General features: G+C 41.8%; 2 protein-coding genes across 6 annotated transcripts in view; both read left to right on the plus strand.

Annotated features, from left to right (window-relative positions):
• The first annotated feature begins 369 nt into the window (after positions 1–369).
• cutc (cutC copper transporter homolog (E. coli)) lies at positions 370–16,313 on the plus strand. 3 transcript variants are annotated; one of them, XM_079854527.1, is made up of 9 exons: positions 370–596; positions 2,176–2,245; positions 2,402–2,461; positions 3,793–4,002; positions 6,999–7,034; positions 7,106–7,239; positions 8,540–8,567; positions 8,657–8,762; positions 15,699–16,313. In XM_079854527.1, exons 1-9 carry the CDS (start codon positions 534–536, stop codon positions 15,808–15,810), a joined length of 819 nt encoding a protein of 272 aa, XP_079710653.1. In that variant the 5' UTR covers positions 370–533; the 3' UTR covers positions 15,811–16,313. The 3 variants fall into 3 exon arrangements, with proteins under 3 accessions (XP_079710653.1, XP_079710654.1, XP_079710655.1); XM_079854528.1 differs by having other exon boundaries at positions 553–596; positions 2,159–2,245; XM_079854529.1 differs by having other exon boundaries at positions 573–696.
• Positions 16,314–24,646: 8,333 nt separating this feature from the next.
• Positions 24,647–27,952, plus strand: part of abcc2 (ATP binding cassette subfamily C member 2) — a 41,022-nt gene continuing 37,716 nt past the window's right edge. For 2 of the 3 annotated variants that reach the window (XM_079855488.1, XM_079855487.1), the window contains exons 1-2: positions 24,685–25,032; positions 26,955–27,125. In XM_079855488.1, the coding sequence (XP_079711614.1) occupies positions 24,991–25,032; positions 26,955–27,125 (213 nt within the window). In that variant the 5' untranslated portion in view covers positions 24,685–24,990. Of the gene's footprint in view, positions 25,033–26,954; positions 27,126–27,952 lie in introns of all 3 variants that reach the window. The other variant, XM_079855486.1, reaches the window with a different exon arrangement.

Consider the following 27,952-nt stretch of genomic DNA (forward strand, 5'->3'; position numbering starts at 1 on the left):
GTTGTGAACGAACGTTCTAATAGCCTAACGTTAATATAACTTTTAGTTATCTAATGGTGCTCCCAAAACGTTAGCACAAAAACGACATTTATCGTTCATGGAAAGTTTTAGCTGTATGTTAATTTTTCAAATGTTGCCACTTGTTGCAGAACATTCAGAGAAGATTCAAAAGTAACATTCCCAAAATGTTTGCAGAATGAATGGAATGTGTGCATAACCAAGAACGTTTTTAAATATAAAACAAATATGGGAACTTAATGGGAACGTTAGTAAAAAAGTTATAAGAAGTTCAGTCTTTTGTTGTTATAATAACAACAACTGTTTATGTCACTGATTATGTGCTTTTGACGCAACGCGACGCGCCTAAACAGAGTTGTCCACACACACACATACACACACACACACACACACACACACACACACACACACACACACACACGAGCGTCTGGGGATTTATTTTACCAGAACTCTTAGCAAAGTAGCTAACTAGTTTAGTTTACAAGTCTTTGCACGTATATTTGCTGTATCTCTACATGTGTGAATCTCGCGAGAGTTTGACCGTGAGAAACGCTTCCGGCGCTGGACGCTCGCGCGAGGTAACAGAGAACACGATCGGTCATTTACATGTGAAACAAACACGAGCATTTCATGATTTCAGTAATAATACATTAACGTGACATTTAAGGAGGCATTGAAGTATGTATGACATTTTAACACGCTTATATCATTTGCTTTTATTTGATGTTCCAAACCCCCATAAAGCCGTACAGTATGGCAGCTAATAAAGTAGTGTCAGTGCGACTGGTCTCTGGTTTTACCGATTGTGGATCACCGAATCCCCGTTCTCTCTCTGGCGGCCGGTAACACGATCTCTAGACTCCAATACTGAACTGACATTAGAGAGTCTGAGTCGTTATGTGTGTCTAAACCCAGCTAGCTAACACATCATTCATGTTCTGAAGCCCCAGTGGGAGAATAGTGATTGACAATGTTTCTGAAATGTCTACTTTTCTTGTCGTGATTAAAACACTATTTAAAAGGATACGATAATGTTAATACAAACTTATTTTTACTCGCAGTTCAACGTTCTCTGAATGTTTATTTGCAACATCACAAGAACGTTGGAATAGCAAAAGTCAACAACATAATGTTGTTCTAAGGACATTTTCTGTCAACATAGAGAATATTTAAGTGCAATTAATATCATAAAAAATGTTTCGAAAATGTTTTTTGAAAGACGAAATATGTCAACGTTACCAGAACGTTCCTCAAGTAAATAAACATCATCAAGATGTTCCAAGAATGTTGTTCTAAGAACGTTTTCACTCAGCATCATGAAAATGCATATCATATATTATTAATACAAGAATGTTCTATAAATGTTATTTAAAGAACGTCTCACATAACATTGCAAAACCTTAGTGAACGTTGTGGGAATGTGATCAGATCAGACTTAAACCTTGATGTTGTCATTACAGAGCATGTTATTATATTGTAATATTTTTTATTTAGAATCCTATTTATAGTTTTATGTTTCCATATTGTGATTTTTATAACAGTTCCTGTGTGAATACATTCAGTCAGACCACAACTTATTCAGACGCCTTCAACATCTCTCACATTATCAGTTTATTCGCTATAGTTTAGAAAATGGTAATAAAATATGAGCAGAACTCAGTTGATATTTGACTGGTTTTGTCCGTCCTTCTGTTAGACTGTCTCACACATGAATTATGTTGAATATCTGTCAGCTGTTAAATTTAAATACACAATTAGATAATACCAGTTTAGCTCAACCAATCACCAAGCAATGCTTCATTGTGTTCAGTCTGTGTGTAAAAAGAGCATTAGCAATTAAAGAAAACACACTTCAGCAAAACATGATCAGCTCAAAGTGTCCCAATCAGTTTTGCTCCCAAATGTGTATAAATGTCACTGGTAGTCGCTGTGTGAAGAGTGTTTGGGTGTAATATGTCACAGTTTACTGTATTCTGCTCTCCTCACTCACAGAAATGAACTATAGTGTCCTGATCACACTAGTGAAATGATATCTGGTGTTTTCTTCACTGTAAATGCCAACTCTTCTCAGTTTGTGTGTGTGTGTTTGTGGTGTAATATGCAGCTTGTGTGTCAGCTTTGCAGTGTAAAGCCAGCAGGTGTGTGTGTGTGTTTCAGATGTGTGACGGTCTCCTGATGGAGGTGTGTGTGGACTCAGTCGAGTCAGCCGTAAACGCAGAGAGGGGAGGTACAAGTTCACACACATTCTTGAATATAGATTCATCAGATATTTCATCAGATTGGTGGTGTTGAACATTGCACATTTCTGTTGAGTGTAAGTGTTTTTTGGGCAGCCGTCATATGTTATTATCGTGTGTGTGTGTGTGTGTGTGTGTGTGTTCAGGAGCGGGTCGTATCGAGCTGTGCTGTAACCTGCTGGAGGGAGGGACGACGCCCAGTACAGGTCAAGACACACACACACACACACACACACACACACCTTCAGTACCACATTCTGCCATGAGTTCAGAGGGGTTCTTTAAACCACAGACAATAAAGAGGACCTACTCTGTCTCCATCTTCATCTCTCTTCAGTGTGTAATGTTGCTGTGTGATCATGAAGAAGCTCCAGTTCTTCTCTATATCAGTGTCAGTGTTTCTGAACTCCTGAAACGCCTCCATTGTATCTTGAGTTTCTTCCGGGAACGAACACGTCACAATATTCCTCATTATAATAATTCATGCGCAGAATAAAGGGGCGGGGCCTGGTTGAGTTAGTTAGTAGTGTTAAACTGGCGGTTATGGTAAGGGGCGGGGCATTTCCCAAACACACTCGAAGCGCTCGACCAATCACAACACACTGCTCCAGCCGACCAATCACAACATGAAATTAATTAGTTAATGAAAACAAAGCTTTTTGAAAACGCTCTCCAAAGTGGATAAATTTGAAAACGCTGTTTTCGTGTTGCATATGGACTGTGAAACCGGAGGAATTTAAAAACGATGACGTAAGTTTAGTCATGTGACGCATATTGAAACAATAGATATTCATGTTTATACCGTATTGTGCCTGTTATGTGCTGTTCACTTTCACACAGTTGCTAAAATATGTTCCTTCACACACTCTTCATGTCACAGTCCTGCAAACATGACAGAAAATGTCCTGGTCTGAGCGATCTGAGAGGACGTGATCTGGACGATTCAGTGATGACTGAGATATTTTGATAAATAAAATGATCCTGCGCATTAAGGTGAATTTGGTGAAAACGCTAGTGTGTGTGGAGAGTGTTTTTAAACAAAAACGCCGTTTTCAAATGTATCCGGATGAATGTTGACATAGCCTGAGACGCATCTCATCATCAGTCTGCGTGTGTGTGTGTGTGTGTGTGTTCAGGTCTGCTGCAGGTGGTGCGTGCGGGTCCCAGTGTACGTGATGATCCTGTGTGTGTGTGTGTGTGTGTGTGTGTGTACTTGTACAACTATCTTTGTGAGGACCAGTTTGAGTTTTAGACCATTGGAGTGAGGACAAAGAGAGTAAAGTGAGGACATTTTGCCGGTCCTCAGTCTCTGAGAGCCTTTAAAGTGTTTGAGGGTCAAGACTTGGTTTTAGGGATCAGGTTATAATGAGGTTAAGGGTCGGTTTAGGGTCAGGGGTCGGTTTAGGCACTTAGTTGTGATGGGTAAGGTTAGGGTAAGCAGCTAGAGATTGCATTGTGTCAATGAATGTCCTCATAAAGATAGATGTACAAGAATGTGTGTGTATGTGTGTGTGTGTGTGTGTGTGTGTGTGTGCAGGTCTGCTGCAGGTGGTGAAGGAGAACGTGCGGGTCCCGGTGTACGTGATGATCCGGCCCCGTGGAGGAGACTTCATGTACTCGCACTGGGAGGTGGAGGTGATGAAGAGGGACGTGGAGCTGATGAAGAGTCACCGGGCCGACGGGCTGGTGTTCGGGGCGCTGACGGCCGACGGGCGAGTGGACACTGAGCTCTGCGAGGAGCTGATGGGTAAAACATGACCGCAGCTTCACTGAAGCCTGAATCTCTGGGTTACTTTGGTCCGGACCAAAGAGGAAAAGTCGTTTTTTAAGGACTGATGAATGAATGGATAGATCAATGGATGAATGGAATGATGGATGAATAACCAAATGAATGAAACAATGAATGGAAGGATGGATGGATAAATGGTTGGATGAATGGAAGGAAGGATGAATAGATGTAAGGATGGATGGATAAATGGTTGGATGAATGAATGGAAGGATGGATGAATGAATGTATGGATGGATAAATGAGGACAGATGGATGGATGGTTGAATGGAAGGATTAATGAATGAATGGATGGTTGAATTGATGGATGAATGAATGGAAGGATTGATGAATGGATGAATGAATGTAAGGATTGATGAATGGAAGGATTAATGAATGAATGGATTGTTGAATGGAAGGATGAATGAATGGAAGGATGATGGATGAATGGAAGGATTGATGAATGAATGAATGGAAGGATTAATGAATGAATGGATGGTTGAATGGAAGGATTAATGAATGAATGGATGGTTGAATGGATGGATGAATGGAAGGATTAATGAATGAATGGATGGATGAATGGAAGGATTGATGAATGAATGGAAGGATGAATGAATGGAAGAATGGATGGATGAATGGAAGGATTGATGAATAAGTAAATGGATGGTTGAATGGATGGATGAATGAATGGAAGGATGAATGGAAGGATTAATGAATGAATGGATTGTTGAATGGATGGTTGAATGGAAGGATTGATGAATGGATGGATGGGTGGTTGAATGGAAGGATTGATGAATGAATGAATGAATGAAGGAATTAATGAATGAATGGGTGGTTGAATGGAAGGATTGATGAATGGATGGATGGGTGGTTTAATGGAAGGATTGATGAATGGATGAATGGGTGGTTGAATGGAAGGATTGATGAATGAATGAAGGAATGAAGGAATTAATGAATGAATGGGTGGTTTAATGGAAGGATTGATGAATGGATGAATGGGTGGTTGAATGGAAGGATTGATGAATGAATGAATGAATGGGTGGTTTAATGGAAGGATTGATGAATTGATGAATGGGTGGTTGAATGGAAGGATTGATGAATGAATGAATGAATGAAGGAATTAATGAATGGATGGATGGGTGGTTTAATGGAAGGATTGATGAATGGATGAATGGGTGGTTGAATGGAAGGATTGATGAATGAATGAAGGAATTAATGAATGAATGGGTGGTTTAATGGAAGGATTGATGAATGGATGAATGGGTGGTTGAATGGAAGGATTAATGAATGAATGGATGGTTGAATGGATGGATGAATGGAAGGATTAATGAATGAATGGATGGATGAATGGAAGGATTGATGAATGGATGGATGGATGAATGGAAGGATTGATGAATGGATGAATGGGTGGTTGAATGGAAGGATTGATGAATGAATGAATGAATGGGTGGTTGAATGGAAGGATTGATGAATGAATGGGTGGATGGGTGGTTGAATGGAAGGATTGATGAATGGGTGGATGGGTGGTTTAATGGAAGGATTGATGAATGGATGAATTGGTGGTTTAATGGAAGGATTGATGAATGGGTGATTGAATGGAAGGATTGATGAATGGATGAATTGGTGGTTGAATGGAAGGATTGATGAATGGATGAATGGGTGGTTGAATGGAAGGATTGATGAATGAATGAATGAATGAATGAATGGGTGGTTGAATGGAAGGATTGATGAATGAATGAATGGGTGGATGGGTGGTTGAATGGAAGGATTGATGAATGGGTGGTTTAATGGAAGGATTGATGAATGGATGAATGGGTGGTTGAATGGAAGGATTGATGAATGAATGAATGAATGAATGAATGGGTGGTTGAATGGAAGGATTGATGAATGAATGAATGGGTGGATGGGTGGTTGAATGGAAGGATTGATGAATGGGTGGTTTAATGGAAGGATTGATGAATGGATGAATTGGTGGTTTAATGGAAGGATTGATGAATGGGTGGTTTAATGGAAGGATTGATGAATGGGTGGTTTAATGGAAGGATTGATGAATGGGTGGTTGAATGGAAGGATGAATGAATGAATGAATGGGTGGTTGAATGGAAGGATTGATGAATAAATAAATGGATGGTTGAATGAATGGATGAATGAATGGAAGGATTGATGAATGGATGGATGAATGGAAGGATTGATGGATGGATGAATGGAAGGATTGATGAATGAATGGATGGATGGATGAATGGAAGGATTGATGAATTAATGAATGAATGGATGGATGAATGGAAGCATGGATGAATGGGTGGTTGAATGGAAGGATTGATGAATGGATGGATGGGTGTTTGAATGGAAGGATGAATGGAAGGATTGATGAATGAATGGAAGGATTGATGAATGAATGAATGAATGGAAGGATTGATGAATGAATGAATGGGTGGTTTAATGGAAGGATTGATGAATGGATGATTGAATGGAAGGATTGATGAATGAATGGATGGATCGTTGAATGGGAGGATGAATGGAAGGATTGATGAATGAATGAATAGATGGTTGAATGGAAGGATGAATGGAAGGATGGATGGATGACTGGAAGGATTGATGAATGAATGAATAGATGGTTGAATGGAAGGATGAATGAATGGAAGGATTGATGAATGAATGAATGGAAGGATGAATGAATGGATGGATGTGTATTACTGGATTGGTCTTGTATGATTACAGATTTCTATCATTTGAGCATATTTCCAAATCTCTTGCAAAATTGCCAAGTTTTATCTTCAATTTGAATTGATAATTTCTTTCCCCAATGTTGTCAGAGAGAAAATGTTTTGTTTTTTTATTATTATAAATTTTTCTTTTACCAATTATTTTAAATTATTCCAAAGTAAATTGTTATATGTTGGAATGTGAAAATATCATGTTTTAGAAATGCATATATTCATCCCGCACCGTCGGATGCCTCATCTCTGCTCTCTCCACAGCGGCGTGTCGGCCGTTACCGGTGACATTCCACAGAGGTAAACCTGCACTTACTGAACACGATGATGAGTGTGTAATACACAGCAGTAACAGGCCCTGTGTCCTCCAGCCTTCGATATGGTCCACGATCCAGTGGTTGCGCTGGAGGCTGTGGTCTCGCTGGGCTTCGAGAGGATTCTGACCAGTGGCTGTGACAGCTCTGCTCTGGAAGGCTTACCTGTGATCAAACGACTGGTGGAACAGGTGACACACACTCCAAGATAAATGCAAATTTCTTTTTTAAACATTAGCAAAAATCGAATTACATTCAAATTCTAAAAGCAATACTTAAAAGTGCTGTATGTAACTTTCTCACTCTACTAAAGCATAAAAATACCATAATATGTTTGCATGAGGAATCATGCTGAGTTCACACTAGGGCTGTCACTGTTGTGAAAAAATCCTGTTCGATTTTTGAGTCATTAGTGTTCATTGAATCGATTGTAAAATCCATGTCTAAAGACGTTTCCATTTTAAACTCCAAATATGGGCAAATCCACGGACAACTAACAGGCATTAGGACGAACGTAAAGAGGGCGCGCCGCGCTTGAGACGCGCACAAGTCAGCAAATATTCCTGATGATTTATTGGCGTGAAGTTTCGTGCACAATGACAAACAGGAGTGCAACATTCTCGAAAAACAATAAGCCATAACATAAATGAACAACATCACTGCAGGCTTCAACATGGCTGTGTTTACCATTAGAAATGTCAAACTAATTTCGCCTACGTAGGCGACTGTAGCCCGTAGCCCGAATCTGTCTCTGTATGCATGAGACTGTCTGAATACCGGCAGAATTAACAGTTTTCGAACAGCCCTAGTTCACACACTCGTTTCTCTGAAGAACACCTCTACAGTTCTTTTACTTTGAGATGTGTGTTTCCAGGCTGGAATGTTGGTTATTGTTTTGATCTGTGATACTGCACGTTGCCAATTTACCAATTTTCATGGTCCATTGCGCTCGTTCCTGTTGCGTGTCCTCAATCTGGCCACCCGTGTGAGGCTGGAGAAACGACCATCTCCCATATTTAGATTTTAGACTGCAGTACCTGTTTCAACCACTAGCTGTCATTCTTACAGACTGCACCTTTAATGTTAGAGGAAGAAAGTACTGTATTGTCTCCTGTGTCCACAAGAGGGCGCAAGCGAGCAAATATAAACCAAATCAGATCATCATGGCTTTTGCATTGGAATGTGCAGGTTTTTTTTTAACTTGACGAATATTCGAAATTCTCGTTTTTATTTGACAGCCCTAATGAAGGCGTTCAGTAGAAGGTGTTATTTTATGCATGAGTTCAGTTTCATCCTTCGATGGCGATCGACCACAGGCATGAAGAAGGCTGTCCCAAAACGCATTAGTCAATCATAGAGTGGCTTTAAGTGCACTGAAAATGTTGTGCACAGAAGTTATGAATCGATATTTTGACTTGTTTGCATTATATTATTTTTCCTTTTATGACAAAACTTTCCAACTGTAATGCATTTCTCTCTTCACTCTAATAGGCAAAAGGCAGAATAGCAATAATGCCAGGTATGTTAAATCTTGTTCCTCATTAATAACACCTGCAGTGTCCAGACGAGCTCCTGCTGATGTGTGTGTGTGTGTGTGTGTGTGCGCAGGCGGGGGGATCACCGAGAGAAACCTTCAGAGGATCCTCGAGGGCTCGGGCGCTCAGGAGTTCCACTGCTCCGCTCGATCCAGCAAAGACTCCAGCATGAAGTTCAGGTGTTCATCTCTACTCTCACCGTCCACAACAACATTCACAGGCCCGAGTGTTGCTCTCAAAACTTGATCTATGGACACTCCTAGTGTCTGTAAAGTAAAATAAGTGGCCTAACATGATAAAAAAAATTGAACAATTGCATTTTAGGAGAAGTTTTAAGAGCTGAATGTTCTGAAGACCAGTGAATTTAAATGTTTTTTCCAGTCGTTTGTGATAAAGATTAAGGAGAAGGATTGGTTACACTTTATTTGGTAACACTTAATTTAACAGTGTCATTGTTATACATGTTACATGTAGTTACTATTGTAGTAACTATTAATTATGCATAATTACATGCAACTAACCCCTTCACCAAACCCTAATCCTAAATTACTAAAGGTAAGTACATGTAGTTGCTTCATTTTACTCAGTACTAAAATGTATAATTACAGTGTAACAAAGACACCTTAAAATAAAGTGTAACCCTTTATTTTAATGTGTCCATGTTACGGTGTTATTATGCATTTAAGTACTGAGTGAGTAATAATATTTAGATACATGTACTTTAGGGTGGTCCTTATCAAGTCCAATTTTTTTTTTTTTTTGCAAAATGATAGTGTCTTAACCTTTTAAACTGTTCCTTTTAACTTCAAAATTAGAAATATGCAAAAATGTTGACAAAATAAAATGATATTTAGAGGTAGCTCAATCATGTGGAAGATTGCCTATGTTAAGCTGTGCGGCGTTATTGTGATATGCAAGTAATATTAAAAGTTGCTGCATATGAACTACATTTTATTGAAATCAGAGCAACACTGACATGACAACGATGACAACAATCAGCCAGTGTTGACTTTTTGCAGTCTGGCGTCGGTGATCTTCCAGCACATGAAGGAGAAACTGCAGTTGTTCTTCAGATGTGTGAGATAGCCACTGTATTCTTGAATCAGAGCCACTCCTCTCTCGGCATGATCATTGACTACTTTCATTGCATGGTTGCCTGTGCCTCCTGATAATCTGATTGATTCGGCCAAAGTTCCGGGTCAATTTCAAGGAACGTAATGTAATTTTTTAAACCAAAAAATGTGCTCTAAACCCAAACAATAACCAAGGTGATCATCAATAGAAATATGTATTGATTCCACCAGGAAAGGTAAATCTGCTATACCGGGTCATGGATGGATTAATTTGGATTTAGTTTCTACAGTAAGTAAACTGAGATATGTATCTAAAATACATATTTAGGAATATATGGTGTATAGATGCTTTTATGGAGATTTTTTTGGAATTTTACTAGCCAGGTACAATATCAAATCAAATGATCTGTTTTTACGAAAATCATCAACATCTCAGAAAGTTTAAAGCTATTGAGCTACCAGTAATTATTATGTTACTGCCATAAAAATTGGCATGCTGTATTTTCTTATATAAAGCAACAATTTGAAGGGTTAAGAGCATGACAATTGGAGACTTTAAAAATTAGGACCACCCTAATGTACTTACTATAGATTTGGAGTTAGGATTGGGGTTTGGTTTAGGGTTAGTTACATGTAATTAGGCATAATTTATAGTTATTACTACAGTAACTGCATGTAACGTGTAACAAGGACACTGTAAAAGGGTTACCGAAGGATTTTTAAAAATTCTGTGGGCCTCCTGGCGGTCCCAGACAACCTTACCTGTCGATTGTAATCATCGATAAGGGAGTGATCCAGAATGTCTCTAGCAGGTACCCAACTTCTCTCCTCCGGACCGTAACCCTCCCAGTCCACCAAGTACTGAAATCCGCGTCCCCTCCGTCTCGAGTCCATAATGCGGTTTACCAAATACGTGGGTTCCCCATCTACGAGTCGCGGCGGGGGGGGGGGGGGGGAACCGGGGCAGGCGGATTAATGTAAGAATAAAACACAGGCTTGACTCTAGACACATGGAAGGCGGGGTGAATTCTCCTGTACGCAGGAGGGAGTTTGAGTCGGACTGTCACCGGACTAATAATTTTGGTGACAGGAAACGGGCCAATGAATTTGGGAGCTAACTTGTTAGACACGGAGCGGAGTGGAATATTCTTGGTAGAAAGCCACACTTTTTGACCCACGACGTAAACGGGAGGCTTTGACCGGTGGCGATCGGCCTTGGCCTTCATGCGCCCCCCCGCTTGGAGTAGAGTCTCACGGGCTCTAGTCCAAGTACGGCGGCACCTCTGGACGAATGCGTGAGCGGAGGGGACCGCAACCTCGGATTCCAGACTCGGAAAAATTGGTGGCTGGTAACCTAAACTACACTTAAATGGCGAGAGGCCCGTGGATGACACTGGTAACGAATTGTGGGTGTACTCCACCATAGAAAGCTGTTGGCTCCAGGACGACGGATTCTTGGCAACCAAACATCGCAACATTCTCTCGAGGTCCTGATTGGCTCGTTCAGACTGGCCATTACTCTGGGGATGATAGCCCGAGGACAGACTGACCGTGGCCCCCAGTAACTTACAAAATTCTTGCCAAAATTTGGATACGAATTGGGAACCCCTATCAGAGACCACGTCCATCGGGAGGCCATGTAACCGAAAGATGTGATCTATGACTGTGACCGCTGTCTCCTTGGCTGAAGGTAATTTGGGCAAGGGGATGAAATGTGCCGCCTTCGAGAACCGGTCCACTACGGTTAAAACAACCGTCATGCCATTGGAGGGCGGGAGGGCGGTGACAAAATCTAGAGCGATATGGGACCAGGGTCTCGAAGGGACAGGCAGCGGTCGAAGTAACCCGTCTGGGGGTTGGTTAGATGTCTTACCAGTGGCACAGACTGAGCAAGCCAAAACAAAATTGTGAATGTCGCGAGCCATCAATGGCCACCAGAATCGTTGCTTAACTAGAAAACTGGTGCGAGTCACTCCTGGATGACAAGCCACGTTGGAGCAATGACCCCATCGAATAACGTCGGACCGTAACCCCTCCGGAACAAACAAACGACTCGGTGGGCAACCAGGCGGAGGCGTTACCCCTTCTAAGGCTGTCTTGACCTTCGATTCGACCTCCCATACCAGAGTGGAGATGACAACTTTCTCAGGTAAAATACACTCGGGAGTCACCGGGCGTTCGGATGGATCAAAAATACGAGACAAAGAGTCGGGTTTGATGTTTTTGGACCCCGGGTGGTACAAGAGAACAAAATCAAAACGTCCGAAAAAAAGAGCCCACTGAGCCTGCCTGGAGTTGAGTCTTTTAGCAGATCTGATGTATTCAAGATTCTTATGATCGGTCCAAACGATAAAGGGTACCCCCGAACCCTCTAACCAATGACGCCACTCCTCCAACGCTAACTTGACTGCCAACAATTCTCTGTTACCAATGTCATAATTACGTTTGGCAGGCGATAGTCGATGAGAAAAAAACGCGCAGGGATGCAACTTGTCGTCTGAGGAAGCGCGTTGTGAAAGCACTGCTCCTACTCCCACCTCTGACGCGTCGACCTCCACCACGAACTGACGTGTGGGATCAGGGGTGACAAGAATGGGAGCCGAAACGAAGCGACTTTTGAGGTTGGTGAACACTGCCTCGGTAGTGTTCGACCACCTGAACGTCGTTCGGGGGGAGGTCAAGGCAGTCAGAGGTGCGACTAGTTGGCTGAAATTGCGAATGAAACGCCGGTAAAAATTGGCGAACCCCAGAAACCGCTGTAGCGCCTTACGGGAATCTGGACTTGGCCAATCTACCACAGCCTTAACCTTGTCAGGATCCATGCGCACTCCCTCAGAGGAGATGATGTACCCTAGGAAGGGAACATACTGTGCATGAAACGCGCATTTCTCTGCCTTGACAAAAAGCCCATTCTCTAACAGTCTCTGGAGCACTCGTCTGACGTGTTGAACGTGTTCCTGGAGAGACGAAGAGAAAATCAATATATCATCCAGGTAAACATATATGAATTGATCTACCATGTTTCTCAACACGTCATTCACGAGTGCCTGGAAAACCGCTGGGCTGTTGGAAAGCCCGAAAGGCATAACCAAATATTCAAAGTGCCCCCTAGGGGTATTAAAAGCGGTTTTCCATTCATCCCCCTTCCTGATGCGAACCAAATGATATGCATTACGTAAGTCCAGTTTCGTGAAAATGGATGCTCCCTGCAACCTCTCGAAAGCTGAAGACATCAACGGCAAAGGATAAGAATTCTTTACCGTGATGTTGTTCAGCTCTCGGTAATCAATGCAAGGTCGCAGAGAACCATCCTTCTTCCCAACGAAAAAGAACCCCGCCCCCGCAGGAGAAGAGGAAGGCTGGATGAACCCAGAGGCCAGAGAATCAGAAATATATTTCTCCATGACCTCCCTCTCGGGAACAGAAAGAGAGTAAAGTTTGCCCTTAGGCGGAGATTTACCTGGCAGTAGATCTACCGCACAGTCATAGGAACGATGCGGAGGGAGAGAAGCAGCACGAGACTTACTGAACACCTTCAGGTCGAGGTACTCCGCGGGCACGTTAGACAAATCCGCTGCCTCACTCTGAAACACAGAACCAGACACTGAGGGACAGGCAGACACTAAACAGGACTCATGACAGTGGTTACTCCATGTGGAAACAGTGTTAGTGCACCAGTCGACACGGGGGTTGTGTCTGGAAAGCCACGGGTGTCCCAAAACCACTGGTGCAAGTGGTGAGTCCATGAGTAAGAATGAGATGAGTTCTGTGTGATTGCCAGAAGTGATGAGGGTGATGTTTTCAGTAGAATGTGTAATCCGGGGAAGTTCTTGACCATTGAGTGCGTTGACGGTAATCTGGTGCGAGAGAGGAGTGACGGGGATCTGAAGCTTAAGTGCAAGTTTGAAGTCCATGAAATTACCCTCCGCTCCCGAATCCAGTAGTGCGTTGGTGCATTGCGTCAACGTTCGCCATCTCAGTCTTACCGGGAGGAGGGTCGATGATGGTGATGAGGTCTTCTCGGCGGAGATCCCACCCGATAGTAGCCTCATACTTACTACCGGGCTTGCTCTTTTACTGGGCAGGAGTGGATGAAATGGCCCGCCCGGCCACAGTATAGACAGAGTCCTTGGGATCTCCGCCTTTCTCTCTCCTCTTGGGAAAGCCAAGCTCTCCCCACCTGCATGGGCTCGTGGTCGAATGCGGGGCTGACCGCGCTCGCACCACCGGGCTGGTGGTCCTCCGTGCTGGGCTGTGGACGGCTGGGGCGCGTCAATCTGGTCACACGATTCAGTCGAGCGTCCACTCTCAGAGCAAGTTCCACCAGTCCGTTCAGCGTCTCCGGTAAGTCCATCGCGTAAATCTCTTTTTGAACGCGGTCAGCCAGCCCATGCAGGAACATATCCCACTGCGCCTCCTCGTTCCAACGGCACTCTGCGGCCAGGGTGCGGAACCGAATGGAAAAGTCCGCCACCGAGCCTTCTCCCTGGCCGCCTCCTTACCCGCCACTGCACGATCGAATACTCTCTTCATTTCTTCGGAGAGTGCCTGGAACGAGGTGCAGCAGTTGTTTCCGTTCTCCCACACCGCCGTTCCCCAAAGCGCTGCTCTCCCTGACAGGAGTTAATACAAATGCCACCTTAGCCTGTTCGCTCTGGAAAGTGCGTGGCTGTAAGTTGAAATGCATGGAACATCTCGTGAGGAACGCTCTGCAAAATTCAGGCTCACCGGAATATCCCTCTGGTGTGGGTAGGCGTGGCTCTGGGCTCTCTGCTGCTGCAGGCGCTGATGGTGGGGGAACGGGCGGCGTGGGGGGCGCAGTGGGAGTCCGTAGAAGTTGTACCTGTTGGGTGAGCTCGGACACCTGCTTCACGAGTGCTTGCACCGCACGACCTGTGCCCGAGATGCTCTCCTCTTGTTGGTCCATACGTGAGAAGCTGTGAGCGATGAAGTCGTTGAGCTGGGACGGGCTTGCTGCATCCATGGTCGGGTCAGATCGTTCTGTGAGGAAATAACAGGAGGGTGCAAGATGCAAGTAAAACTCAGTTTATTTATATATGGTCAGATGTAAAGACACAGGTCGGGGACAAACACTCAGGTGGCAAACGAAGCAGGGACGAGATGGCGATCCGGTGGTGGTGCGGTGGTCAGCGTGCTCGAGTGAAACCCAGGAACCGTGGAACATCCAGACGACACGAAGAACTGACGAAATCCAGACGAAGAACTTTGCAGACGAGGCACGAGAACAGGACACACACCGAGGAACAACCACAACGATCTGACAACATGAGAGGGAAATTACTTGGGCATATAAAGGGAACTGGAATTAATGACAGCTGGTGACACTAATCAACACAACGTGTAACCACACCCACACAATTACACTCACGCAGACACATCAGCATGAGACAGCCGATTCATGAACCGTGACACGATCACACGTTGATCTGATTGGTTACAAGGTAGTTTGTGACGTCAGAAACACCAGCGATTTCAAAGCGTGTTTTTGAGACTGTCTTTGGTTCACTGCAGTTTTAAGGAGGAAATACTCAGCAATGCTGTCGACTTATGAACTTACACATGGTTTGTCTTAAAGCGTATTAAAAACATTTATTATTCTTAAATGTAATCTCAGCATTTACTAATACATTTTAAATATCAAAAGTTGTATCTGTTAACGTTAATTAGTGCTCTGTGAACTAACATGCAACATTTTTATTAACTAACTTAAAGGTTAATAAATGCTGTAAAATATATTGCTCATTGTTAGTTTATGTTAGTTAATTAATGTTAACAAATGACATCTTATTGTAAAGTGTTACCAATGTATCTTCCTTATGGCGTTTCAAGATTTTATTCATTTACATTCAACTATTCCAGGTCTAGAAATCACACTTTTAAAGTTTCACTATCTCTTACTAAATCCAGGTTTGCTGAGATTGTGGGAACTGTTGTTGAGAGGTTGAATGATCTTGAAGTTGAGTTGTTTTAACTTATTTTCATGCTTTGTAAGGACTCTTTTTGTGTATTGTTTCTCTGTAGGAATTGTAATGTCAGTATGGGCGGCTCTCTGTCCGTACCAGAATATGCAGTAAAAGTGGCTGACGTGACTAAAGTACGAACACTGAACGCCATCGCGAGGAACACTCTCTAGCGTCCGCGGAGGATCCCTCAACACTCCTGTGCAGTGATGAAGAGCGAAACCCTTCTTCTTCTTCAAAGAGGAAATCACTGTGAAACTGCTCTGTAACGATTTACAACGACAGTTTTAGATGTCAAGATCAGCGTAGCTTTTGACATTGTGATGATTTGCAGGTGTGAAATAAAATCTCCCCATACTTTTGATTCTCTTTGTAAATAGAAATGTTCTCGCACTCTTGATGATGATGATGATGATGATGTCACAGTGGCCACACAACACTATACATTGAGGCAATCACTTTTCAACACACTTTTTAAACTTTTTTGGTTGTTACCTAGAAATGATTGACTACTAACTGTACAGAGGTGTGTGAACATAACTAGATGTGAATTATATCAGACCAGATTACGTCTGTGTTCACACTTGGCTGGTTTGGTTGAATGAAAACGATCTCTGGTGTGACTGCTCTGTTAGTGTGGATCATTTGAATAAATGTGAACGCTGCCATCTGAACCAAACAAGCGGACCGAGACCTTTTCAACTTCCAAACGAACTCTGGTATATAGTTCGACTGAAAAGTGAACTCAGACCAATAACCAAAACCAGGACGTGATGTCTCAAGACGTGACCCTAAAATATTCACTGGCAGAAAATCACATCCTCCCTTCAGTAGGTATTTATTTTGATTAAGTAATAACTTCACAGCTACTAATGTTCTACAGGGATCAGTTCTCCGGCGTGCGGCCATGAGAAAAAAATATATATTTGGGAACTCCCATGCAGTATTTACCTACCAATCATATGAGAGGAACGCAGCTCTAACTAACCTTACAAGCCTGTCAGAAGCAGAGCAGGGCGAGTCCTGGGGCACGTTCAAGTTCAAAACGGTGCGCAACGTTTTGCTACGGTTTCCGGGTTGAACGTCATGTTTCCTGGAAACGGCGTGCACCGGTGTGCAACGGGGTTTGAGATGCGTTTTCTGTTGTTTGGTGGGTGTGTCAGAACTGCAGTCCAATCAGCAGCAACATGTATATAAAGCACGCGGTATTAAAGTGAACTCGCACAATGGGTTCAAGGAAAGTAATTTACAAATGTGTTCGATGCAGCTCGGTATACGCAACAACTGAGGATATTAGAAGACATGTTTATCGTAAGTTTTATTGTAAAAATATAGGATATCAACATAATGATGTAGTTGTTTATATTTTTAGCTTCATTGCAAGTGTATGACATTTGGTATAGAGAAATAAACAATGGTGGTGTAATACCGTGCTTTTCCTAAAAATGAGAAAGAAAATACAGGGTATTAAAACAGTAGGCTATGAACTACAAATAAAGTCAGTATGTGAGGCTAAATAGATGTGTTTTAGTCTGAATTAGGTAAGATGTGTGCTTCCATTTCAGTTTCAGCAATCCCTTCACTCGATTGGGATGTTCTCTTTTGTTCTGGGCGGCAAGTGCAGTAACTGTAACATCGGGCATATTTTGTAGTATTAAACATATTTATACCGACTTCATCAGGCTCCGAAAATTCTTCACAAAGAACACAAAGAATGGCCTTCTCAGCTGCCATAGTTGCAACTCTTGCGTCATCAGAACAGTGTGTTCAACGCATCACCGTTTCTGTTTAAAAAACGTTGTGCAACGTTTTGTCGAGGCTGAACGCAGTCCTGGCAACACAGTGTGACTGAGATCCATACTGCCGTGTAAAGGCAAAAGACCGTAACTTGTTTTTTGGTCGAAAATGAGTTATTTTTGGCACATTCAAGACCTCCGTCCATCTGTGCAGTTTCTCTCCACCATCACCAGCCCAGTGTAGTATGAATGTAATCACGATTTACTACATCTGCCATGTTGTGATTATCATGTGACCTTCCAGCATCAGTTGTGTCGCTTCACTGTCATTCATAAATCCTCTCCTGTGGCCTCATGGGATAGTAAAGAGTCCATCGTATGCACACTTCAGAATCTCGCCGGAAGAAGTAGGGCATCCGGGTATTTTCTGGGCCTTTCCAAATACCCACACTTGCGGTCTTTGCTCTTGACTACTTGTCTCCTTACATGACATGTTTCCTGTATTTGGCCTAAGTGTTCAAGTAGGCATGACGGCTGCAAGTGTGTGTAGAACTTTTGATTTCCTGATGGGACACACTTATAGCCTTGCAAAAAATACAAGTGTTTACAGAGCTTTATTTTGATTTTCAATACTTTGCATTTTAAAATAAACTTCTAAATGTCTGGTTAGTAGTCTATATGTAACAGAAGACACAATTTAAAATTGTGGTGCTTCTAATTAGGTGATAAAAAGCAGTTGCAAATGTTGAATAAAATACACATAGCCTACTCATCTTTGCACCAATAAAATTATACTTTAACAATTTGTTTAACTACCAAACTACATGTAATATCTAATTAATTGAACTTACAGTGGAATGTTTTCCACGCGATTTCCCGAACCTAATGCATGATGGGATAAATTGCAGTATATTGCTCCGATGCAGTATTCAAGATAATGTGCGTTTAGTGTGTGTTCAGGGTGAGTGTGACCAAGTGTGTGTATTTGGAAAGGCCCCTTGTCCACTGTTTTAGGAGTACTATGAATTCTGATATAGTAATTTTCACATACTATTTTCATCTATAGAGTAGGGTTTGCGATTATGAATGCAGCCCTTGTTATTTATTTATGTATTAGGCATAAACAAAAGTAAAAACACATGAATTGAACTCACGACAGAAAAGATAGAATCACAGGACCATTGCTTATTGAGCAAACAGGTCTGTGGATGATGCAGTCAACATGGGACTGCTCTACATCCTCCAACATCTGGACAAACCAGGGACTTGAGCAAGGATCCGGTCTGTGGACTTCAGCTCCGCTTTCAACGCCATCATCCCGGATACCCTCCTGAATAAACGGACACAGCTCTGTCCTGACAGACACCCTGCTCTTCTGCCTCTACACAAATGACTGCACCTCCAAAGACCCAAGAGTATTTTACCAGGACATTCAGAGGGCAGTGTTGAGAAACAACCTGAGGATGTAGTTGAGACTGTAACCAACACTGACTTGAGTCCTGTCTCGATTTTAAGAGATACGGGATCAGCTCAATCATTCATATTGGGGAGTGTCCTGTTTTTACCCACTAACTGCTATGCCGGCATTGATGTGCTGGTACGCGGTATTGAGGTGGCTTGTGTTAATACCCATCTTCATCATGTTAACTTGAAGTCTGACCTTGTTAACGGACCTATTAAATTAGGATTATGCGAACAGTTGCCCATCGCGCTGCTGTTGAACTTGTCTTGGGAAACTTGTCTTTCCACCTTCTGTCATTGTACAAAACAACAGACAAATTGGGCTCCAGCTGTCAATCAAAAGAATGTCTTCCTTAGGTTTAGTAACCCCTGTAATAAGGTAGGTGGGAGTGTTTCAGAGTCAATATTTTCTAAATATGTCTCAACCAATAAAGGCGCTAAATCTTACGCAAAACCCCATCTGTACATGGAAACTTAGGCTCAATCCCAATTCACCCCTTGGCCCTACCCCTCCGTTTTGCGCGTTCCCGTGAAGGGGTAGGGTTGTCTTGATTCTCTTTTGGTTGGAGGGGTAGGGGTAAGGGGAAGGGCCAGATAGCCCTTGAAACGAAGATTTTTCGGGACCACACTTAAAACGAAGGGGTATGAGAAATGTACCTGCATACACCGGCTACAGAGGAAACATGACTGCCATAATCATTTTCTTTATGTCACATTCAATCTTGTGTTCATATTTACGGTCATGTTCTTCAAAGAAACGGTTACAAAAAAATCGTTAAAGTTCGTAAACAATAGCCTATGACGCGTGTAAAAAGCAAAAGTTTGAAGCGAAGTAGACGAATTCGCTTACTTAAAGTGCTTTCAACACCCCCAGGGGTCATTTTGAATATCCGGTGATGCCAATGCCCTTACAGGCTCTCGTCAACGACGTGCTGAGCGACATGGTTTTGTCTGTAATATATCAGTTTTCTTGTGTAATCAGATATCTCCCATACACTGCTGAATTAGATCGATCACACGCTTGATAGCTTTCTAAATGACATCTTTACTTTCTTAACGTGAGCTTCCCTAAACATCCGGTCCCATAATGCTTAGTACACTTACATCATAAAGATACAGACAATCATTCTAATACATGACAGTCTATTTGGATGATATATAGATTTTTTCTTCATCCTGCCAGGAACATACCTAGCTCGTCAGACAGGTGCTTCAGAGGTTGCTGGAGAACGGGTTGTTTGTCAAGACCGAGAAATGCGTCTTTCATGCAGTCTGTTCTATTCCTGGGGTACATCATTTCATCTAAGGGTGTGTGCATGGATCCCGCCAAGATTCAGGCTGTGGTCAATTGGTCAATTTCGGATTCCCACAAGGCCCTGCAGAGGTTTCTGGGGTGTGCCATTTTATTTGCAATTGCAGCCAACTAGTCACCCCTCTTTTATCTTTGACCTCCACCAAGACTTTGTTTGTTTGGTCTGATGCAGCGGAGGCTGCTTTTTCCAATATAAAGAGTCACTTTGTTTCGATCCCATTGTGGCAGCTCCTGATTCCTCTTGACAGTTTGTGGTTGAGGTTGATGCATCTGAGGTGGGGGTGCGGTTCTTTCCCAGCAGTGCTCCGCGGATGGACAGATGCATCCTTGTGCGCTTTATTCCCATCGTTTATCCCCCGCAGAACGGAATTACGACATTGGCAACTGGGAGTTGTTGGCAGTCAAGCTGGCCTTTGAGGAATGTCATCACTGGTTAGAGTGTGCGGGGGTGCCTTTTATCATCTGGACCGATCATAAGAACCTTGGGTATATTCAGTCCGCCAAGCAATTAAACTCCAGGCAGTCTCGGGGGGCTTTTTTTCCCTCGAAAGGGAACATCTATGGTTATAGTATGTAACCCTGGTTCATTGAGAAAGGGTACGAGACACTGTGTTTCCCTTCAGACATTACGAATCTGATGATGTGTTCTCAGGCGCCCTTCTTATATGCTGGGGCGCTAGGGGTGTGAACCGACACTGGTCTCACGGTTCGGTTCGTTTACGAATATCATATCATCGATTCAGTTCAATTGACCTATGGCTAAGCCACGCCCCCTCCACTCACTCGGACAAACTGTCAACATTCGGTAACAGGCGCTGTGGCAGCTGTCACAGTAGGAGACATTTCACAGGAGGCAATTGATGATTTTTGGAGACAGAAAGATTATATATCATCTCAAAGTCACCAAAAGGGCCTTAACTATGCATTGGAGGGTTATATTAATCATTTTATTTTGAGAAGGTCGATGAAAAGCTTCAGCTCCAGACAAATATTTAACGTTACAGGTCAGTGTGTAAACGTTATAGTTTGGTGCTATTCCGCTTCAAACGCTCGCTATACGCGCGTCCTATTCGCTTTGGACTCGCAAATGGATTCAAAATGTTCAAGCGTCGAAGTAACGTTAGACGCTATACGCGCGAATTTGACGCTCTATTCGCGTATGGTGTGAACGCAGCATAATGAACAGGCTGCGATGTCAAGATTGCAATGCTGGAATGTGTGTGTGTGTGTGTGTGTGTGTGTGCGTGTGTCAGAGAGAGAGAGGCGCGGGCGCGATCGCGATCGAACAGTGGAAACATAAAAACATACTCCATTTTGTTCATACAGGACATCATTAAAACTGCAAAGTGTTTAGCCTACTTATATTTGTGTAAAACACAACATTGTGCTTTTGTCAAACTACTCTTGTCAAACTGCAATGCAGCTAGAGGCTAGGCTAACGTTACGTTAGAGATGTTAAAGATAACGTTCAAATACGTTGTTGACTTACCTTAGAACAGATGTAGACATCCTTGTTTAATTTATCCACGTTTAGTTGGTGTTGTGGTCTAAGTTACCGCATAAATTAATCCAGAGCAGACACTTATCTCGATGTGGCTTGGGAAAGGGTAAAAAATACACTCCGTCGCCCAGCCTCTCAGGATAGCCTACCTAGTGTTGGAGTTGAATGTACCCCATGCACACCGTTTGACCATTTTAAACTTAAAATGACAAGAAAAAACAGATAAAAACGACTGAAAACTGACTAACTGCAATGCATTTCAATGGACGTGGAAGCAGAGAATGTCCGAGTGTATTGGGTTAGCTATGCGCACTGTGATTGGCTCATCGCGTTTGGGGGCGTGGCTTAGCCATAGGTCAATTCGATATCACGATGCACCCTATTTTTTACAGTCTATGGATGCACCGCATCCTCAATTTTTTTTTTGCGCGCGCGCGCGTGTGTGTGTGTGTGTGTGTGCGTGCGTGTCTGTGCGTGTGCTCGCCTGTTCGGGAAACAGTGACATTCCAGTTTAAGTTTCAAGGGAGTAAAGCTTGTTTATGCCATTAAGAAAAGGAAAATCTGTCAAATAAATTTTGTTTTAAAGAAATATTCATTTAAAAGCAGCGCTCATTATTCAGTATATTATGTTACCATTAAAGATGCGCGCATCATCCGTCGCCGAAACCGCTGTTGAAGGTGACGATCATCCATTTATAATCACGCGTAACAACACAGAATAATTGTAATTTGACCATCGGGTGCGGATACTTAAATCAGAGAGAGTTATTGGGGCGGGTGGATGATTTATTTTTGGCTGCAGATTCAGGAGACGTTGGAGCTCATCCGCGCATCTCTAAAGCAGTCAGACTCTGCAGGCGTGAAAACTGCTAACGTGGTTTATCAAGCTAGTGGTATTACCTCCTGCATATTCTATTTGTGCGTGACATGAGCGCACACAGCGCGTGTCTTCTGCAGTTCGTGCTGACCAGGTTGTTCGTAAAAGCCGAAATGTGCCCAGATGTAGGCTTTTAAAGTAGTTGGAGCATTTTTAATTTTCTCGCACTCGCGTCTCGCCTCCCTCTGCCATTGTTTGCTACCGCGATAAAGCACGTACGCGACAAATGACGTCAGAAAAGCGTCAGTACATTATAATGGGTTATGGTCTATTACTGAACCGATACCGAATCGTCCTCGCGATACATCGTAGAAATGATTAATTTCGACACCCCTATATAGCGGGTAAGTCCCGTCCATCCGTAAAACCCCACTGGACCTCTAGGTTGAAAAATCATCAATGCAAGTGAATGTGAGAAAATAATTATTTTCTGGTCCCGTTTGAATTGTGCCATGAGTGTGAACATATGTTGTCTGTGAATTTTTTCTATAATTTTTCATGTTACGAGTTTGACAGTATATTGTATGATTCTTCGGCTAGCAGTTGTGGAAAAGACATAACGAGAAAGACTACATGTCGCCTATGTGACGTCACCCCATAACACATTTCCCTCCACTTGTCAAATCACGGTGCTAATGCTGCGATGATCTATGGAGACAGATCGAGATGCCTGTGTGTTTTGTACCCAAATGTCAACATTCAAACCAAATGGGCTGTTCTTTCTTCAGATTCCCGTCGAAAGCAGCGAAGAGTTGTAGTCCACAAAGTGCTCTCACACAAAGTCTAACCGTATCAAACTTTTACCAGCTAAAGTGTAGCATTCTTCACACGAAAAATTATATTGAAAATTCACAGACAAAATTCAAACGGGACCAGAAAATAATTATTTTCTCACATTCAGTTGCATTGACGATTTTTCAACCTAGAGGTCCAGTGGGGTTAGCGGAAGGGGCGGGGCTTACCAGCTCTATGGGGCTACAACGTCATCGCACTGCATCGTCCACTGTATGCCGTGCTTGTACACGTGCTTCAGACACCTGGACTCGTGAGGGTGTGGTTTCGTGTCAGCGGCCGACACAGCGTCTGCTTCCCTTTTCCTCGGAACCGGGTTACATGCGTAACGTAACCCCAGCTCAGCAGATACAGCACTTATATGACCAGCAGATGAAATGAGTAATTGTTTAACAAAAAAATCTTTCTCATTAGAGAAACAGTTATGAAGCAAAATGCTATGTAATTGTCATTTTGCCTGTCATGCTGATGTGTCCTTGAATCATCAATGACTCACAGCACACACTGTATCTTATCCTGACAGATGTAATGATTAACTGTAAACAGTATCAGTAGGCAGAAGATCACAATGTGAAAAAACACCTGTCTTACAGTATTTTGAAGAATTTAAGTTATATTTTATGCATATACATTGCCTATATATGTTTCTTCATACCCTAACCCTTGTTTGGGATCAACAGTCTTGTGTCAGCTTTGAATTTAGACAGCATTTAGTGTGATGTTTTCGTTGTACAACATAAACCTAATCTAATCTATAAAGCACAGATAATTACAGATAATTATTAATTTATTTATTTGTGTGTGTGTGTGTTTACTTCAGCAAGTACCTTGTCTTAAGGTCACGTTAACTTGTTGCAACTTTTGTGGGATTAAAAATATCCTAAATAAATTAGATTACATTTTTTTATATATTATTTAAATAAATGTTTTGGTTATACTTTACATTGATATTCCCCCTGTAGACATCCTTTTGACTATAAAGCTAACTAACTCTCATTAGAGTATTAGTAGACTGTTAGGGTTAGTAGAATAAGTTGGCCTGTAGTTACTAATAGAAAATCTGTTGGTGGACCATCAAAATAAAGTGTTTGCAATGTTTTAATTCAAACAAATTGATAGTAATTTCATGATAATAACTATAATGTGTTTGTTTCATAAGACTGGCCATAAGAAGCCATCCTTTGTTTATCTTTCTTTAATGATTTTAGAATGGCAGGAAACCCAACCTACAACAACAAAAGCAAGAGAAAAGAAAACGGAAAATAGCTGTTTCCTATTGTGTGTGTGTGTGTGTGTGAGAGTATCTGTGTGTGAGTGTCCATCCCTCCCCCTCCTCACATGTACATAACCATGGTGCATATGGACTTTAGACGGGTGAGTAATGAAAACTGAATAGTAATCTCTGGGCTGTTTCTTTTTCAGCAAGTAGGGAAAGGTTAAATGTGTAAGCATTTGTTCTGTCACAGCAGACAGGACGCTCTGAGACGACACCGCCGCTCCGTTCATTCAGCCGCTGTGGGGGACCTCTCTCAGAAGACCAGAGCTCAGGTTAGGAAGAACAGCACAGATCAACTCCAGGTTTATGTGACGTCTCCACAAGAGTAATAACTTGCGGTGTTCAGAGGAAGAGAAGCATCGTCTGTGTTCGCTGCTGGTCAGTGGGATGGAAGAAACATGTCTGCGGCTTTAGAGAATTACTGCGGCTCCGTGTTCTGGGTGAGTTTCTTCTGGGTGAAGTTCTGAATGATAATACAGTCAGATTCTACAATACAACCGGCTAAAGTCATGGGAAATTCATAAAAAGAGAGACCAAATTATATTATGTTTCTGGGACGCATCAGAATATGACCTTACTTTATGCGTTCTACACAAAATGCAGCCCTAAACATTTTTAATTTATGATTATTTTGTAAAAGATTATTTTGTTTTCTATGACAACTGACATTGGCTCTGAGCAGGATTATTATTGTTAACTAAAACTATTCAAAACATTTCTGTTCATTCATGAAATAAAGCTGAAATAAAATAAAAGTAGGGCTGTCAAACGATTAATCGCGATTAATCGCATCCAAAATAAAAGTTTGTTTTTACATAATATATGTGTGTGTACGGTGTATAATTATTTTCTATATATAAATACACACACATGCATGTATATATTTAAGAAATATTTGCATGTTATTTTATATAAAGAACACATTTTTCTAAAATATATATGCATGTGTGTGTATTTATATATAGAAAATAATTATACTCCATTCGCGATTAATCGTTTGACAGCCCTAAATAAAATATAAATATTCTTTGAAAAACTTAAAAAGTAAACGAAAATTAGAAATGTTGCCTCGGCAATAAACTGAAATGTGTTGAAGTTGAAGCACTCAAATTATTAACTGGAAATAAATAAATAAATAAAAATAAAAATAAATTAAACCTAAATAGCAATATTATACATTGTATAATACATTGTGCAATACATTGACAAAAGCACATAACAAAATGGCTCAACTTTAAACTAGAATGAATGTGAAAATTAAAAATATAAAATAAAAGCTAATTCTTTAGCCTGTTAATAAGACGTAAATTAACACTGGTTCTGATCAGTAGGCTATGTGGATTTGATGCAAGTTATTTCAAGAAAATGTCAAATGAATTAAGTCTTAGGCATAATTATTGTAAATTAAAGTTGTTTTAATGAAAGTGATTTTATTTTTACTTTTAAATACAAATTTAATAGACTAATAGCTAGAATTACATTTCCATTTATTAATTTAGCAGACTCACAGAATATTTTGAATTAATCATTGAAAGCAGATTAAGCTATATATATATATATATAATCACTAGATCCATTATTTGATTCTTTATTTTCTTTATTTGTTAACAAGAAAAACAAAGAAAGAATCATGACATAAATAAAGAATCAAATAATGGATCTCGTGTTAATCATGGAAGAATGAAAGAAAGACAGACAGAGACAGTTATGGAGTTGTTAGTTTATATATATATATATATGGTGCCATAGACAAAACTTGACATGCAATGCTCAGTATGTCCAGATGTTTACCCAGTATACTTTATACTTCATGTTCAAAGATAAAGGTATGTTAGAAAACGTGGATGACAGACAAAAACTGGACGAGTTCACGTCAGTCTGAAGCCTTATGTCCTTTATAGGTAAAAGGTTTTATTTGTGAAAACAGAACAAAAACATTCTGTTAGACCATGACATTGCATATGATAGCAATAAAAGCCCTTGAGTCACACAGTGTTTTCTGAGAGTAACTACAATAACAGATTTAATCATTGACAGTCTCACAGACTCAGCAATATCAGGATGACTTCTGCTCAGAGTTGAACTCCTGCCCGTGTGTCTGATTTCACTCATGTCATGCCTTTGATTTACACTAGACCTGCGCCGGAGCCTCTACTATAGACGACGCGTTGGTTTTCATTTACTTAACTGCGTTGTTGTCCGCGTTGACGCGCAATTACACATGCAGAGGGAGCAGAACGCGTAGAATTGACGCGTTGTTATATTTTTGGAGAGGTGCGCGTCAGGGTGCGCGCGCTACACACAGCCAACGACGCAGAAGTATAAATTGGGCTTAACGTGTGTGTGTGTGTGTGTGTGCCAGAATGCCTCGTACCTGCAGCGCCCGGACCCGGATCTGCCGGTGTGTGTGGAGAGGACGGTCCTGGTCTGGTTCCCCTTGCTCTTCCTCTGGCTCTGCGCTCCCTGGCACTTCACTAGTTTCTGCAAGAAATCTGCCAAAGCTCCGGTCTCACGACTCTACATCTGCAAACAGGTGAAATCTGATCAGATATCATTCATTTAACAACAAGGAAACATTTTATTTTACAGTGTCCTTGTTACATGTTACATTTATTTACCATAACAGTAAAGTATGCATAATTACATGCAACTAACCCTCAACCAAATCCTAATCATACCCTAACTATACAGTAAGTAGTTGCTTAATATTACTCAGTACGTAAATATATAATTACACTGTAACAATGACACCTTCAAATAAAGTGTAACCATATTTTTAAAACAGTCAAATAAATTGTGGAAACTTCTTACTTGAGTCGCATGTTCTCAGTTCTGTAGAAACAATATCGCTGGATTCACTTTCAGAACGATTTTGTTCGCGCTGACAGCCAATCAGAATCCATCCTGCTTTAACAAGCTCGAGCGTTTAAAGAGACAGCGCGCTTATAATAAACAGAACGATATTGTGTGCTAATGTAGTTATAGTTATAGTTATCGTTTTTAATGTGAATAGGCCTTTACAGTACGTGTCCACTAGCGTGGAAACCTGTTCGATAACCAGAACTGAACATCCTAACATCCTCTCAAGTGCCAGGACATTACCGTAATCCTACTAATATAAACATACAAAAATACAAAAAGTGTTACTACAAAAGACATTGGGCCCTATCTTGCACCCAGCGCAATTGACTTTGTACACCGACGCATGTTTCATTCCTATTTTGCACCCGCGCACAGCGGACTCTTCCCTCCACAGACGCACATCGGTTAACTAAGAAGTACACTTGCGCTCCCCAGGGCGGTTCAGCGCAAAGAGGAGGCGTGTTCCGGCGCAAACGTTCCCTGGTGCTATTTTGCAGG

This window comes from Squalius cephalus (genome assembly GCF_949319135.1).
Source record: "Squalius cephalus genome assembly, chromosome: 21".
Lineage (NCBI taxonomy): Eukaryota > Metazoa > Chordata > Actinopteri > Cypriniformes > Leuciscidae > Squalius > Squalius cephalus.